Genomic DNA, 17761 nt, shown 5'->3' with positions numbered 1-17761 from the left:
AGCTGAAAAACCAGAACATTTATCTTTGATACCAAGGCGAACGCCTTCTCTGCTTTTCATCTCTTCCTTCCTATCCCCAAGACAGGCATAACGGCATAGATTTACCAACAACTAGAAACTAAAACCAGTTCAAGCAAAGTTTCTCTATTAAAAAAAAAAAAAAGTTGCAAACAACATAAGTGAATGCAAAATGCTGCTAATGAACAGATGCACAGTAAGGAATAATATTTGAAATTATTGTATACACAAATCCATCATGAAACAGAATACATCTTATTAACATTAGCTATGGGAGGGAGAAGGAAGATGGTATTCATGTTCCAACTGAAGAAGAGGAAAATGTAGGTGGGTTGCATTGTGGGAAGGTGATCATTCCAGAGACGTGCTCTTGTTTCTACGAACTGCACACACTGCCAACAGCAGTGCCTGCACCCGAGGGTGGAGGCCATCCCAATTCCACACGTATGTTTTATTGCTGACATCAACATCAGAACATATTCTCTGAGCAGAGCTGGTGCTTCTTACAAAGAGAACTTGTAAAAAGTCATTGCCTCGGTTACCGTGATAGCCTCTGATTACTTCTGCACACCTGGGCCCTCTTTTCCAATTTCACACATTACTCTTTGCAGTACATTTTTGTTAAGGAATGATGGAACTACATAAATCAAACTACATCCCTTAAGTATTCCAAATACTAGAAAACAGTTGCAATGGGAAAACAGAGCTTTTTAAAAAGTTAACTGAATATTCAAAACAACGATGACTTTCTTAGCCATAGAGTAACAGCAGACACTGGGGGAGGAAACTAATTAAGAAAAAAGTGAAGAAAGTAACCTATTACTGAAGTCTTAAGGCAGAACTGAGTAGGTTCTGACCTGATGTGATTAATCCAAATCTATGCAAAAATAGCTCAGAACTAACTGTGGATGAGAGTAGAGGAAGAATTAACATTTATTTTCTTTTGTCCCACAGTTATTTTTTGTTTTGAGCCTTGAATTCTCCAGGCAATTTTTATGTTAATTCCATAAACAAAAGCTCCAAAAATTTGCTAGAAACTCCTCCAAACTGACCTTTGTTCTTTATTCTCTTTCAAATTTAAAAGAATTCCTGTGAAACCTGGCAGCACAATAACACCAAAGATGTGGGAAATGGGACGCAATTCCAGCAGATGGAGCTCAATAGCAAACAGTGCTGGAACACAGTGCACGGAGGCTTGCAGCACAAGCTTTTGTGTAAATGTCGTAGCAGCCAGAAAAGACTTCAGATGAAATCTGCTATCATGCAAACCTTCTCAAATTGATGCATTTTAGCAGCTTCACTTAGTTCTTAAAGCAACCACTGCAAGGAGCAGGGAGATCCTGCATCATTGGGACCACAGAATAACCCCAGCTATTTCAGAGGACACTACGGATCCAAAACCCAGCATCTATGAGTATTGTTTTGAATTTGCATCCAGGATGCCAAATTAATGAGGATGAGGACTGTTACTGTGCCTCCCATGTCTCAGATAACACGGCTTGAAAACATGCACGATGCAGCTGTCTACTGAATGTTGCTATTCAAACTCAAGCAGTGATTCAGGTAGCAGCCATGCTGAAAAGAAGTGACTTCAGAAACGTTGAACCTCCACTAGAAGGATTAGCGGTAGGTTGAAAAGTGCAGCCTTGCACTACAGAAGTTAGAGATTACCTGGAGAAACTTCTCTAAGTTTCTGACCTCTGTGTGGCCACAAATCAAAGCACTTTCACAGCTTTTGAATTAAAAGCTCATTTTTGTTTCTGTCCAAAAGTAGTTTTGGAACTTTTAACATTAGTAAAAATTACAAGCTGCTGCTCTCCTTATACAAACTCTGGTTGTTGTTTTGTTTTTACCTTGAGAAGTGAAATAAGGAAAGTTCCTCTTGAAACAATGCCATGGCATTTCAAAGGTATGGGTCAGGATTTATTCAGTTTAACTTCTGACAGTGAGTTTTCTAGATTAGGAGACACCATGAGCTCTCTTTGGACTTCACAGAGTTCAACAGTGCATGCATCTTCAGAGAGTGAGCTGGGCACACGAAGTAGCAAGCTAGGAGTGCCCATAACTCAGCTGTCTGGTTCTTTAACTGAAAGGCATTTGGTCAGATAGGACAAAACCTGGGTCTGATTACCTGATTAGAAAAAGGATGCCTTTCCTTCTACTGAACAGAACAGTTCATAACCATCATGTGTTAGTGATGAATGAATTTCCGTAAACAAAATGCTATTCTACTGCATCACACACCAAAAGTACACCATTTTCCCCATCTACAAACAGCAAGGTATCCCTAAACATTAACCGTTCAAAACTCCCCACAAGAAGTAATCAACAAGACTCATTACAAACCCTCCTTTGGTATGTCTGGGTCTCAGTCAAGATATGATCCTTATCACACTAAATAATCACAGAGTCTGACCCAAATACCTAAAGGGGAGAAAAGGAACTGTAACTCTAAAGGCCAAATGCATCTCTTGTTTGGATTTGTTGTCAGATTGCCAGCTCTCCTTATTTTCTGACTGAAGGAGACAATTTCTAAATATGAATATTCAAGTTATTTAACAAAGTGCTTTTATTCACAAAAACAAACAAACAAAACTATACAAGGCTATACATGAAGCACAGCTGACTTTGGTACAAGAGTTTACAGCTAGCCTGCAACAAGACTGTTGACCAGAGCAAGCCCTTGGCAACTTAACAGCAAAGTTTCCTTCTTTAAATGACAGAAAAAAAAACAGATTTCAGTGGTCTTTGTCCAGTTTCCTTCTCCTTTAAGCAGAGATTTTCTAACTCATATCTTTCCAGTGCAGCCCTGCAGGAAGCAGTACATCTTTATCTAACTTCCCACCACATTGGTTCTCAGGGCTGTGAAAAATGGACCATCATTCAACTGTGCAGATTCAGCTGGGCTTGTAATATTTCAGCTTGGTTAGAGACTTGTGGATTATATTTGCCACTTGTGCCCTCCCCAGTGCAGATAAGTGTTGTATATTTATGGAAGTGCCCCTGACTGAGCTTCACCACTATGTATAGCTGTTACTTCCATGTACTTTGCAAAAGTAACAATAAAGTTGACTGCTTTGGTTCTTCTTTTTCCCCAAGATAATGACTGACAGTTACCAAAAACTAGCCTAAATCCAAAAGATGCTGGGTAGAAATAGCAGTTCTGGAAATCAGACCACTGATAAATACTGTGAAGAAAGCACGTTTTAAAAATCGTATTTTCTTCTTGTGTTGAGAAACAGGGATCACTGACAACCTCCAAACTACCAGAGACTGAGACAGAACTCTTCAATTCATTCTTCCCAACTTCAATTATACTGCAAAAATGCCCAGGCAGATCTTGCACCAGTTTTATAACTTAATTTTAATTCACGCTTTTGGTTAAACAAGCTCAACTTCCCATATGGACAAAGCTATAAAACGTGGTTTGACTTTCACAGAGAACAATTTTCATGCACCCATTAACTTGACTTGGGAACTGAGTCCTTAGTATACCTGCTTATGAAACTGCTTTTTGTGAGATGACTAACTTTGTGCATATATATTTAAAATTATTTAAGAGGGCAGTGAGGTTATTATTCTAAGTCTTATAAATGGAATTCCTTGCACATGTTCCTGATGTTGGCTTCCATGTCTGTTTTGAATTTACTTACAAAATATATCAGCACACCCAAAACTTGTTACAAGCTATTTCCCCGGCCCCCTCTGTTCACTGTTTATCATTCTTACATGCAGAAATTGCTTCTGTGTTTTTCACTGCACAGGAAATGCCAGACTGGCAATATGAGAAAGGCTTGCTTTTTAGCTTAATGTCAATTGTTCTTTCTTCCACGGTTACGTGCCTGTGGGCTGGATGTGGCATCTGGGTTAATGGAATGCTCTTACTCTCAGCATGTATGGTATCTACTTGCAAAGCCAGTTACTTCTCCAATCGAACTGCAAAAGGTAACAATGACAAAATAAAATGACAAAAGGAATAACATAATGAGCTCAGGGAATGGAAGACGTTATGCAGTTACTCTTTTTCTGTTAGAAACAGCTCAATCCCTAAATCTGTTGCAAATTAAGAACATATGCATCTCAGTTTAGGAACAGTAATGCCTGGTTTTCTGTAGTCTTTCTTATGGCATTCTCTCTGAAATTTAGTTATAAGTGTTTTGACAGGTCCACAGTCTGATCTAAGAAGGAAAAGCTAATGTTATCCCCTTTGGGAGTGCACTGTGCAGTGCAGCCACAGAAATGCAGGCCTGCCAACCTGTGAGAAGCATAGCATTGCTGTCCTTGTCCTTTAGGAGAGTCTAACCTCTGTAAAAGCAGTAGTGATCAAAGGGCACTAAGATGAAATAAAACTCCTTGTCCTGTACCACTGTATAGAAACAGGAACAACCAAGATTAAGCAATTAACACACAAAAACAGAAGCAAGTTTCTCACTGTTTCTAAGGTTGAGCTGATACAATGTCAGACAATATCACTGTAAGGGGTTAAAGCAAGCAGAAGGTCTCCACGTAGCCAGTAAAAATGGTCACTTTCACCTACACTACAAAAAATGAGAGTTTATAGTGATGAAACCCCCAAATATATGAAAGGCTGTTTAAATTAATGAGAAGAGTCAGAACAGAAGTAAAGCTCTCTGAGTACTTTAATACCTTCTCATTTTTTTTGTCAGTCATCAGTATTTGCCTACTCTAAAGCCTATAAATGATTATATACTCAAATGCATTTTGATTCATTAATTAAAATACATTAAGCTATGTTTAAACATTGCTATACTTTGATCTAAAACTGGAGAACTATGAAAGGCTTCTCAGCACTACAAAAAATCTGATTCTTTAAGTTCATCTGCCTAATATTGTTTGCCATGCCCTAAGTCATGAGCCTCATCCTAATCTTGAACGCCGGCATTATTTGATACTTCAGAGAGGAATCCCAGAACGTGAAGCCTGGATTCTTAATTGAAGCCAGCTGTTACACAATAACTCAACATGTGTGGGATTTTCCCACTCACTGAAAACGAAAACTGGAATTGTTTTTTTGTTTTGTTTTGTTTTTCTTTATAGGAGGTTAAACATCCATTCTGGGATGGCTTCTTCTAAATGAAGGCAAAGAAACTATCGCATTTGGATCCCTCAGTAATGTGAAGATGATGCCATGCAGCATAGCTGCAGTTGTTATTTCATGCCTTGTCCATGTTATGGTTTAGTTTACAAAGAGATGTTGCCTTTTCTAGCTTTCCATCTCACTGAACTATACACTTTGCTTGAAGCTGACAGTGTGCAAGTCAATATATTTGTCCTTCCAGCATCATGGTAAGCCTGTTCCTTAACCTGTAACATGTGCTGGTACTGAAGTTCTGGTCCAGGGGCAGAGGGCTGTGAAAGGTAATGGGTTAACCAGCAGACTGCCCTCAGCAGAGCCTGTTTGGCTTACTGGGTTTCTGTGAAAACAAACCTTTTTAAATACTTACACTGCATATCATACTTTATGTCATATATTGGTGTGATAACAAACTATACATACACAATTATAAAGAAATTAGAAGCAGGTTCCCTGATATCCAATAGGCTATTCTAAAGCATATATATTTCCTTCTGAATACCATGCACTGGAGGGCATTGGGGGTGGGAGAAGTGTATACATGTATTTACACATCTACCAAATCCTACCAGTATGTTGTTAAAACACAGAACAAAAAATAGCACTGAAATATAGAGATTTCCATTACTAATTTGATCACAAAAAAAAACAGGAAATGGGCTCCAGAAAAAAAGCTCTGTTCTACCAGATGGTATATAAAGGGTTAAAACAAATGGAGCACTTACAGAATGTTTTCCTGTAAACTCCTTCTATGGTGTGATCCAGGGGAAGGTCCAACTTAAGTGCTGGATGTTCATACAGGATTTCCTATGACTAATGCTGTCAGCATTCAAAACTTTTAATTTAAAATGTGGGCGTTATACACAGATAGGAAATTTACCATTTACAATTTCTTATTTGAAAATGAATGAAAATTACTCTTATTTTCAGATTCATTCTCTGTACGTGGAATGGCAGCAGAAGAAAAGGAAGTCACTAAGTGGCATATGCTGGGACTGCCTGCCAAGCGTTTACACAAGTCCTTTATATCTGGATGGGATCCACAGGAAGCTTGTACAGGAAGGACTTTTCCTTCCTTATTTTTGAAAAGCTTTGTTGGATGGAAATTATGCCAGTGAGTAACAGAGGGGAAGGGGGGAGCAGATTACTATTCTGATGGGTTTGGTGCCAATCCTCCCAAAACTGAAAGTCATACTGAAGTAGCAGTAATGCAACCTGTTGTAAAAAACACAGGTCCCAAATCAAAACACCTACATTTGCCAGTATTTCTAGCAAATAGGCTTTGTATATAGTCTTCAGAAAGCTTGCTCTGAATTCTCTTGTAAGATCTGATAATTTTTTTTTGCTTCAGATAAATTTTAAATAATGATATTTTATTGAATTAAATGTGAAATGAATATAGTTTGAGCTGTCACAACAATATTCCTTCTTTCATCTCTTAATGTCACACTGATCCTATTTTCGCAGTGCTATATTAACACTTAGTTGAAACTAAGCTTTCCCTGTTCTTATGACACAAGGTAAAAATAAGGTTGATTATTCAGCTCTCCTCTTACTGTAGCTACTTCACCGAGCAAGAACTTCCTAGAAATCACTCTTTATTCCTTAATCTGAGTCTTTGAAAATCCCAAGGGGGAATATTACTGTTCTTTGCATATTATAGCATATATGTATTGAGCCAAAGGCTTTGCTTCACTGGGAACCATGACAGCAGAAAACAGACCTACAGGTAGGCTGCAGTGGCTCCAGATACCACTTTAGCAACAGCTATGTCAGCTGGCAGGAGTCCCAGCTTTATCCCTGAGAGTCCTGTAAAGCCACAATGGCTATTTAGGTAAGGGAATAAGAACAAACAAACAAGCAAACAAAAACCCTTTCTTAAATACGGAACATTTCTACTGCGCAGTAAAGGAGGCAGAAGTTGTAAATAGGTGGATTTGATGACAGAAAAAAAATGGTTGAAGAGGAGTCTTTAAAAAGGTTTAATATAGCGTTCAAAGGAATAAGAGGCAAGTAGCACAGGGGACAATGGAAAACAACAAAAGTATTAGAAAGAATGATTGAAGAGTAAGCAGCTCTTGCAGAGGCTTTTGGTAGAGGTGTGCAATTTTCTCCAGCTGGACATTAGAACCAAACATTAAGAGCATGAAAGCTATTATTAAAAAAACAAAGAAGGATGCTGGCATAATGAGTCAAGCTTATGCTTTGTCCACAGAGTAGCTCTGGCACAGGCAACAACCATCATCTGCTGTGAGAAAAAAAAAAAAAAAAAAAAAAGGTATTCCTAGAGGAAATAAAACCCATGCTGATATGATTCCATTGCTCTTGTGATTAAAGCTAGTTTTAAGGAAACCTATTGGTACAGCAAACATTTCTGTGCTCACAGCGAGCACTACAGGAATAAAGAATAAGAAGCAGTTTAAGGAATGAGAAGAGAAATGTCTGAAATGAAAGCTCTGGTTCAGACGAGACTGTGTTTGATTTGCAAAACGATGGAAACTGAGGGGGCAGCTGGGTCATGCCTTTCCCCTGCTGGATGAATCACTCTTTGAATGGAAATTTGAGTAGGAAGACATAATGGCTTGGGAACAAAGAGCACTGCCAGAATATCACAGGTGCAGCTGAACAGAGAAGGATGTTTTGGGATATGCCAAGGGAAGCAAACGCCATGAATCTGGAGGAGTTGTCAGGCTTTTGTGATTTAGGGAGCTACCCAAATCAGCACAAGTGTTTCTCATGGAAGCAGACAGGAGGAAGGCTGAGGTTCTGATTCAGTGCAGCAATCAGACCCTTGATGTTTAAGCACAGTACTGAATTCAAAAAAAGAGAGGAACCACTCATGTTTTACTAAAGCTCTTGGAACTCAAACTTACCTTCTGCTCAAGCACCTCTCTGTACTTAAATACAGACTTATACATTTTCTGAACTGGAGCTAAGAATACAGATGCTGGCATACAAGGAGACACAGCCAGGCTGATATCAACTTACTATTTCTCTAAATATAGAATTCTGGATCCAAAAAAGTATCAAAGACAAGAGAGTGACCTAGAGGATTCACAATGAATAACTCGGGGATCAGGGAATATAGAAACCATTTTCAAGGTTAACAGGAAAAGAGACAAAATCAAAGCTAGAATATTAAGTTCTTTAAGTTCTTTAGTATGAGAGTAGTGAGGTGCTGGAACGGGCTGCACAGAGTGGCTGTGAATGCCCCGTCCCTGGAGGTGTTCAAAGCCAGATTGGATGTAGCCCTGGGCAGCCAGGGCTGGATTAAATGGGAGGGTTGGTGGCCCTGCATGTGGCAGGGGGGTTGGAGCTTCACGATCCTTAAGGTCCCTTCCAACCCAAGCCATTCTGTGATTCTATGATAATTTAAAAAAATGAAAACCAAAGAGGACTAAGATGCAAGCTGTAGAAGAAGCAAGAGATGCAGAGAAGCTTCTCCAGGCCCAGGTGTTCCAGTTGCCTTCAAGCAACTTGAAGGGAGAACAGCTGAGCCCCCAGTCCCTCCTATCTGCTCTCAGCAGCAGCTTTTTCCTACTGGTGGTGTTACTGGAACCTCCAATTTACCCCACTAACTCAGAAAACGCTCTGCCTTTTTTACAGAGTAATTATGAATTAGTTTTTCTTAACAGAATAAAAAAAAGCTTGAGGTGGTTTTCCACGCTTAATTCAAAAGTTTTCTATTTCTTCACATTCAGGAAAAACAACCACGGAACTAAAATAAATGGGTTTGAAAATTCTGTTGACATAACAAATACAATTTATATACATAAATGGATTCCTCAGAGAGAGTAAAATTTCAGTATGTGCATAGGTAGACTTCATTGGCAAGACATTGTTTAGGTACACGTCTGTGCTATGTCTGATGCCTGACATCTAACTGTAATAACTTAATAAATAACAGCAATTAAAACTGCTTTATGATGTAGCAAAACATCATTTCCTTTCAAAGTCACATTAGTCTCTATTAATCTCTGCAGCACTCTCTAATGGGTACAAGCAATATTCTGCTTGCATACAGCTGCCTTCTGTGGGAGATCTGGTGGCACTGCCATAGGCACCTTCTGGGAGCAGCCCCATGCCTATAGGGGGCAACGAAACAACTTTCACAAAGTATTTCCTTCTGTAAGATTTCACTGACTAAGTGTGTGTTCCCAACTCAAAACCACAAAGGCCTGTTTAAAATGTAAAAAAAAAAAAATCTGCCTGTTAAGAAAAAAGTAAAAAAGAAAGCCAGTTTGCTGATCCCTGAAGATGCCTCAGCATTTAGTAACTTAATGCTTTTACATCGTGTGCATTTAGCGTTAATGATTTGAATAACAACTTTCCATAAATGCTAATAGAGTTAGTTTCTAAATTTAAATTAAGATTGTGACAGTAAAGATTTCTGCAGAATAAGTACATATAGAAGCATACTGCTCACGATACTCACCAGAAAATAAATGATCGTTTTTCTTTTTTGATTTTTGCATGATGTAAATTTCATCATATCATCACTAACAATTTTCCTGTTTGTTTCAGAGCAATTTTAATTCTCTTTATTACATTTCAAAATAAGCACGTTGCTTTCCCTTAGCTCTGTGAAGCTGAAGTAGAAAGCTTTCTTCTTTCTACCTCCCCTACACAGCTTCTTGGAAAAATACCTGGCAAGGAATTTCATGGAAAGTTATGGAAAAACACCTACGTCTGATTATTCAAAACTATTAAAAAAAAAAAAGCCTTTTAGGTTATTTGGTCACTCTTCTGAAAGTTTACTAATTCACACTGGACAAGAAAACCAATCCTAGTCCTCACTTTCGATGATTTATGTAATTAAGCCTTGTGTCTACAGTTCAGTCCGGATCCACAGTCTGCCCTATCAGCATTTAAAGCCACCAGAGGCACTTTACTGATGTGTGCTGCTCTCTTAGAGTCACCCCAGGACTGGAAGTGCAGAAAAGAATACATTCATCTTTGGAAAAAGAACATTTTGAATTGTAGAGATGCAGCAGTTTACACAATCGTCACCTGTTTACACTTGAGGAAATAGTGTTAAGATAACATTTGTGCCAATGTTGTATTGGAAATAAAGTACCAAATTGTGCTGTTGTATTGGAAATAAAGTATCTAAATTATTATACCTGCTGTTGTATTATTATTTAGCACCTTAGAGGCATCCATGACTATTGGACAGGCAGCTCTTTAGAGACAGGACCTGGCACAGGGGACTCTGCAGGAGCAGTTATGGGCGGGCAATGCGTGAGCTGCACAGGAGATAAGAGGGGAGCCCAGTGTGCCAGGCTGAGGTGCAAAACACGAGGCTGGATGGATCAGCTTTCCCCTCCCTCCAGGAGGCCCCAGCTGGCACGCATGTTCTCTGTGTGCCACTCCAAGGGTGGCACTGCCCTATGAAATACTTCTTTAAATCCCTGCCAGCGTAGACACTTCTGGTCCACTCTTGACAGAAACCTGACTAAACACAAACAAGACTGCTCAGTGCCAGAGCTCCCCTTCAGACTTCCCTAACTCACTGCAGTTACTCTTTATGCAAAACTAAGAACTAAGCTTTGCCTTCTTGCAGACATTCTGACTAGTCAACTTCTCTACCAGTGTTATAATAAGTCAAGTACATTCTAATCATCACCACAAACACTTCAAGCACTGCTGCTTCTCTGTCTGACTATGCCTAAATATAGTTCAACCTCAACCAGCCAGGTCACACTTAGATTTCTGATTATCCAAAACAAAGCATTATTCCTGAGCTGTGTTTAATAGTGATGATGCCTTGATTGCCCTGATATATTTCCTATTCCTCACGGTGTTCAGATAACGACGTTGGCTTTGCTGTCTCTTGGAAACGGGTTATTCTACAGCAAAGATATGTTCCTAATAAGCAGTTGGCATTACTGCAAACAACTGTCTTGAATGAAATCGAACTCCACACTGGGAAATACAAAAATATCACGGTGAGCAAAACTGTGATATTAATGTTTGGCTTTCCATCCATTTTATCAAGAGAATGCCCTGGGGAATACAAGCAGTTACTGGCAGTCGCTGGGTTTCAGCAGCAGGCAGTGAGTGCAGTAGAAGGCTCCCAGTGCTGGCTGGAGAAAGGCTGACCTCTGCAGGATCCTCAGGCCCAGTCTGCTGCATCCCGGGTGGCAATCAAACAATATGCAAGGTGTACTTTTGGTTGCTTTCATCTTTGAGAAATTAAAATAAAGAAAATTAAATGTATGCTTGATGATGACATAGCAATATAAAATAAGCTCGAAAACACGGGCACGTGTTAATTTAAGAAATAAACGTTCATCTTTGAGAAGTCAGAAAACAATACTTCAAAGGAGCAAAACTTCAAAGCCCTCCGTAACTTCAAAGCACTGCACCACCGTTAATAAACACACAGGACATGTCTGTGAGGGAGAAAAAAAATTTCCTATTTTAATGCTTGTGTAAACAGGGAGCAGAGATGAAGTGATTTGCCCAAGGACACGTGTAAGAAGCAAAGCTGGGACTCCAGGTACAAATGAAGTGGCTCGGGCTGCGTTCCTCAGAGCAGCCACAGCAGGGTTAAAGCAGGCATTTGATGCTCCCCAAAGGAAACTCACTCAGCAGAGGCATAACTGCAGATCCTTCCTATCAGTAGCATCACCTGCCCTTTTTCAGGCCTGCTCTAAACAATTACATTATTTTCAGCTGGCATCCTCCTATGAAGTCATTGCTAAGTGTGCACAGATCTATATAAATGATGTCTTTTCTATCTAACCATATATTCAGAGAGCATTATTTCTGCATTTAATGATGACACAAGAGCTTAAATGTGTTATCCAGGACTTCTGTCATGACAGTCTGCTCCCTGCAGGGATCTCAACAGCACACAAGCAAAACACAAGCAGCACACCTACAGCACAGAGCTTCCCCAGTTTCACCTGCATCAGTACCAATTTGAGTTTTACTCCATGTCCTTCTGGTGTATAACAAAGTTGCCTCGATGCATGTATGCTCATCTGCTATGTCCCCATGACTCTGAATACAAAGACCCTAAGAAGTGGTCTGTTACAAAGAAGAAAGAAGCAAAGACCATCATTTTCTTTTGTTTTTAGACTAACGTAATAAGGAACAGTCCTTGGATATGCAGAGCTAAAGATGCCAGAGGAAAGAAAACTGACCCGTGAAGTACTTTGCAAGGAAAAAACAAACCTCCTCATGCCTCTCAGACATCAAATAAATGTAAAAGTTAATGTGCTTAAAAGGTCTGGCTTAGTAATAAGAAATTTTGCCATTCAGACTCCTAATGAAGAGCTTCCTGGAAATCCTACACATACGTGGTCTCATGCACTTAATTAAAGGAGCACAAATATGGAACCTTAATATATTTCCTTTCTCCAAAACATTTATATGCCAAATAAGTAGAGTTAATAAGTTTTAAAGATATAAACAAAAAGCATACTTCAAACAGCCAGTTATTAATCTCTTATTCATCTATACAACAAGCTTCCAAAACTTCCTTGACGAATGCAATTCTTGTTTTAACAGAGAATTTCTTCATGTCACCTCCACACAAAGAGCTTTTTAAAAATATATCCAGAATTACGATTTGAAGACTATGATTTGCATAGTAATTGGCCAAGTAATTGGCTGCATACTATTCTCTAAAAGCCCAGTTTCACACTGGCTCTAAACAGCCATTGCACACACAGTGCTCTGCTCCCCACGGCCAGTTAGTGGCACTGCACCTTTAATGCCTGCTGGTTTATTAGCACAATTCCTGCACGTTAGGAAACTACTGCCATACTAACAGATTCTTAAGGAATATCACAGTTGATGGCTCTAATTTTTTTTCAGGAGTTCCACATTTTTTGTGTGTGCCAGCTTTATTAATGATACTGCTTAGCACTCACCATTCTCCATTGATAGAACTCAAAACTGTGAGTGCAATCAAGCATTGCCACCTCTATTTTGCATTGGAACAATAACAAGGGAGACATAACAACCCAATCTGAGCAAACTTCAAGTAAGGCCTATTACTTTACTCAAGACATGGATATATCTGAAGTACTTTGATGAGTCAGATCTGAAGACTAAATAATTTGCAGCTCACAGACTGAGTCATTAGCAGATTTAGGAACACAGTTCGGACCTCCTGACAACCACACTTTTCCACGTTATGTGTTAACAATGATTGACTAAATGACAAAAGTTTACCCATCCTTGGGGCAGTGCCCCTCTTTGCATTTCAGAGGAGTTATTGGGCTTTTAAATTGGCTGTTCAATTTGCTGACTCGGTAACTGGCTGGCTTTCAAAACTTATATTAGAAGTCTTGCCTTTCCTGGCTATTTCTTCAATAAATCTTTCTTGTAAAAAGAAAAAATAGTAATAGAAAAAGTTTTGCAATCTAGCTTATAAAACAGAATAAGTTTTGCAATGCAAAGTCAACTCATAAAAAATTAAAAATCTCCTCAGTCACACTATGCCTACTATTAAAGAAAATACAAGCAAAGGTAGCAGGATGCAATGGAAAAGGCAGTGAAGAAAGACACAGATGGCAAAAAGTCCGATTTGCTTAAATAAGGTGAAGCTGTCAGCATATTTTCCTAGAATGGTTTGAGTTGGAAGGACCTTAAAAAGCATCTGGACCCAACCACTCAGCTGTAGCTCTTACAGAACTGCCATCTCAATTTCTCTCAGTTGCACTCCAAATACGTAGATGGTTATTATTATATTTCCTCCTCTCCATGAGGAATTTTGAGACCAGTAAGTTAAATTAATTTCAGCTAGATTCAAAGGTCCTACACTCACACTGAAGACTATACATACAGATTTGAAGTCTCATTTAATTATACTTTAAAAGTTTTGTACACACCTTGATCCACCTGATGGAATAGAATTAGGCTCCAGACAGACAGCAGACACAAGAATGACAGCCTTAAAGTTAAATACAGCTCACAGACCGAAGTTGTAACTCATCCTGGAAAGCCTGGCACACTTTTTACAATCAGCTGCTCTGTACAGTTCATTTTTATCTGGATCTTCATGGTTTTATTTCATTACATGACAGAGATTTCACCTACAGTGCTGGCAAAGGGTACTCCTTCATTTAACACTATACAAGTATGCAAACACAGCAACAGTAACCATGCTGTCTATTTTCTCTTGTCAGGTCTAAAAGCCTGGACAACTGGGAACCACAAAGAATAACTTTGCCCAAAGGAACCTGATAAACCAATACTTGCTATTCAAATATCAGCTTCACAAAAGCATTTTTTTCCCTCCCTAACTTTGCATTAAAAAGTCTGGAAGAAGTCTTCCAAACAGAAGATCCTTATGTATCACCGGTTTTTGTTTTGTTATTGAACCTCACTTGTTGCTAAGGGACAGCAGAGAAAAATCAAGGGACTTCTACCAGAACTAAAGGTGAGCTTTGATTTCTTTCTCATTCTTTAAAGATTGAACTACAGTGATTGCTGATTCAGAGTTCAATCAAAAAGAATCACAGAATCACAGAGTGGCCCAGGTTGGAAGGGACCTCAAGGACCATGAAGATCCAGTCCCATCCCCACATGCAGGGCCACCAACCTCCACACTTAATACTAGACGAGGCTGCCCAGGTCCCCATCCAACCTGGCCTTGAACACCTCCAGGGATGGGGCACCTCTCTGGGCAGCTGTTCCAGCACCTCACAGGCAGTGATGTCACCCAACTTTGGTACTTTGTATTTCACTTCTGATGTTAAACAATAGTTCCGTTCTCTTCTTGCTTATCAAGGTGAGCATGCATTCCAGCCTATTTACCAATCCATACGCAATAGAAGTCCTAAGAACTAAAAGAGAAGAGCTAATAGAAGGCATTAATGATCCCGACCACCTTCTGAGCTGCCTCATAGACAATGGCATTTTTTCTCCAGAAAAAAGGATGGTTGTGAGTTTCTACAGGACACGAACGGAAAAGAACTCTCGAGTTTTAGACATCCTAATTTCCCATGGTGAACGAGCCTGCAGGCTCTTTTTCTATCCATGTTTAAAGCAAGTGGAGCCAAAACTTTATAACAAAATGAGAAAATATGTCAGTGAAGTAAATGAAAGCATCAGAGATGCCAGAAGACAACTGATAGGATACTTACTTGAAAGAGACAAAGTTTGGCTTGAAAAGAGCTGTGAACAGTACCAAGAAGAAAGAGAGAGTCCTGGAAGAAAAAGACATGAAGTGGCTACTAAGAAGAAAGGAAAAGAAACTCAGCTTTCAGGAGCAGCAAAACCTAGAAAACATCATTCTGATATTGGCATCTTTGATGCAGCTGCTAAGGGTTATATTTCAGAGTTAGAGAAAACACTGAAAGATAATGATATTAACACACTAAACTCTTCAAATGAAACCCTTCTGCACATTGCAGCCTCTCAGGGGCACCTAAGCATAATGGAATATTTGATCAGCAAAGGCGCTCAGCTAGATGTGATGGACCAGAAAGGGAGAACACCTCTGCACAGGGCTGCTGAGAAAGGCCATGGTGATGCAGCCAAAGTGCTTCTCCGCTGTGGTGCTCACATGTACAGTTTGGATAAAGAAGGCAAGACACCACTTCATCTGGCTGCACAAAATGACCATAGTCACATATTGAAGATGTTCCTGAGAGAAGAAGCAAGAAGCAGTGGGAACCTACATCACTTTTTGCACATGGCAGCTCTTAAAGATGAAAGCAGTCTGGCAAAAATGCTTTTAAAGTGTGGTGCCCCCATTGATGGGAAGGATGAGAGAGGACAGACAGCTCTCAGTTATGCTGTTTCTCAGGGCTTTGAAAACACTGCAAAAGTACTGTTGGAAGCTGGAGCCAGTGTTGATTCCAACATGGCCGAAAGAGCCTTCAACAGCAACCACCCATCCATCTTCAAAACACTGCTAGAATATTCTAAAGATTTGCCATCGGACGTAATGGAGTCAGCTCTTTTTAAAGCTGTACAGAAAAATCTGCATGGTATTGTAGCAGCTTTAGCTGACAGAGGTACAGATGTAAATGCCTGCAATGAAATGCAGTACACTCCTTTACTCCTGGCGTGTGAAACAGGCAAGGCTGAATGTGCAGAAGTTCTAATCGAAAAGGGAGGAAACTTGGGAATAAAAACCCCTGCTTCAGACACAGCTTTGCACCTGGCAGTTCGGGCTGGGGCTGCATCCATCACCAACCTGCTCCTGCACAAGGGGATGGAAGCCAACGTGACCAATCAGGCTGATGAAACCCCACTCCATATTGCTGCACTGCACAACAACAGAGCATTAGTTGGCCCGTTAGTCAGCGCCGGGGCCAAAATTAATGCTGTCACTAAAGAGTTTGTTACTCCCTTGCATACTGCAAGTCAAAGAGGTAATGCTGATGTTGCCAAACAGCTGTTGCACCACAAAGCCAATGTTAATGCGAAGGATAAGCAGTCAAAATCACCTCTACATTTCGCTTGTGAAAGGGGAGATAAAACAATGGTGGAGATGCTTCTGAACGCTAATGCTGACCCCAGTGCACAAGACAAGGAGAAAAAAACACCTCTGCATGCTGCAGCTCTGCGAGGTCATCTCAGTATTGTTCAAGTTCTGCTAGCTAAAAAAGGAAGACTTGGAGTCAAGGACATGGATGGATGTACTCCCATGCACTATGCAGCCATCAAAGGAAACACAGAAGTTGTAAAAATTCTTTTGACATCAACGAAAAATAAGAATATTGATGATAGAAACATTTGGAGAAAGACTGTACTGCATATTGCAGCAGAATATGGGCACAGCGACTTGATAAACTTATTACTGAGTTATGGGGCAGCCATTAATGCCTTAGACAGCAATAAGGATACCCCACTGCACTGTGCTTGCAAGGCTGGTCACTTAAATGCTGTAAATTCCCTCGTAAACTGGTCACAAGGAGAAAAAGCCAATTTACTAGCAGCTAATAGCCTCAAAAAGACCCCACTGCAAGTAGCTGAATGCAACAAAACAGAGAATCAGGCTCACATTGTCACCCTCCTGAAAAAGAAAATGTTGATGGCAAAATAAATACGTAAAGCAAACATTTCTAAATGTAAAGGCAAAATTATTATTTAATATAATTTGGGTGGTGCTGGGGCTCTGTGTGATTGAGAACAGACAAATTAAGTCAGTAATCAGTGGGAACCATGGAAAACAGGATCTTAAACATACCATTAAACTTTGGAGCATTGATTACGCATCTGCTTTTTCCCATGAACCTCATACTTGGAATTTAAAAAGTGGCAATCTTAAATGCACTGTTTTTGACCTTCTGTAGTATAAATCACAACTCAAACCTGCACGGATAGCTTAGTGAAACACCACGTTCTTAACTAGCCATCTATTATCAACAAGGAGACATTTGTATCCTCAAGGATACAGAGCATAGGGATGTTGGAGCTGATAAGACTGCAGTTCGGGCTGTTTAGCTCAGGCAGAACTAACTGCAAAGCACTGCTGACAGACTGCCCTGCCCTCCCTCACCAGCCCAGCCACACACTGCTGCTCCAGGCTGGACGTGGGAGCTGAGCCAGCCTATTCCACAGCTGCACCTGGACAGAGGAGAGAAGCAGGGCTACAGGCACTCAGTACCAGGCCGTACCCTGCTTAGCCATCTCTGTTCGATACGCTGCCGCACGGCATTAACGCGGAACTACCAACAT

The 17761-nt window shown here is 40.0% G+C and overlaps 2 protein-coding genes across 3 annotated transcripts in view; one reads left to right on the top strand and one right to left on the bottom strand.

The window, feature by feature from the left end:
• FGGY (FGGY carbohydrate kinase domain containing) overlaps positions 1-17761 on the bottom strand; it is a 284438-nt gene that overhangs the window by 266185 nt on the left and 492 nt on the right. The window lies entirely within an intron of this gene.
• LOC116235252 (CARD- and ANK-domain containing inflammasome adapter protein-like) lies at positions 14759-17464 on the top strand. The gene has a single exon (XM_031603279.2). The coding sequence runs from the start codon at positions 14823-14825 to the stop codon at positions 17124-17126; it is 2304 nt and encodes a 767-aa protein (XP_031459139.2). The 5' UTR covers positions 14759-14822; the 3' UTR covers positions 17127-17464.

Source organism: Phasianus colchicus, chromosome 9, assembly GCF_987193195.1.
Source record: "Phasianus colchicus chromosome 9, bPhaCol1.hap1.1, whole genome shotgun sequence".
Taxonomy (NCBI): Eukaryota; Metazoa; Chordata; class Aves; order Galliformes; family Phasianidae; genus Phasianus; species Phasianus colchicus.
The sequence above is the reverse complement of the archived record's forward strand: the minus strand, read 5'-3'. Positions and strand labels throughout refer to the sequence as shown.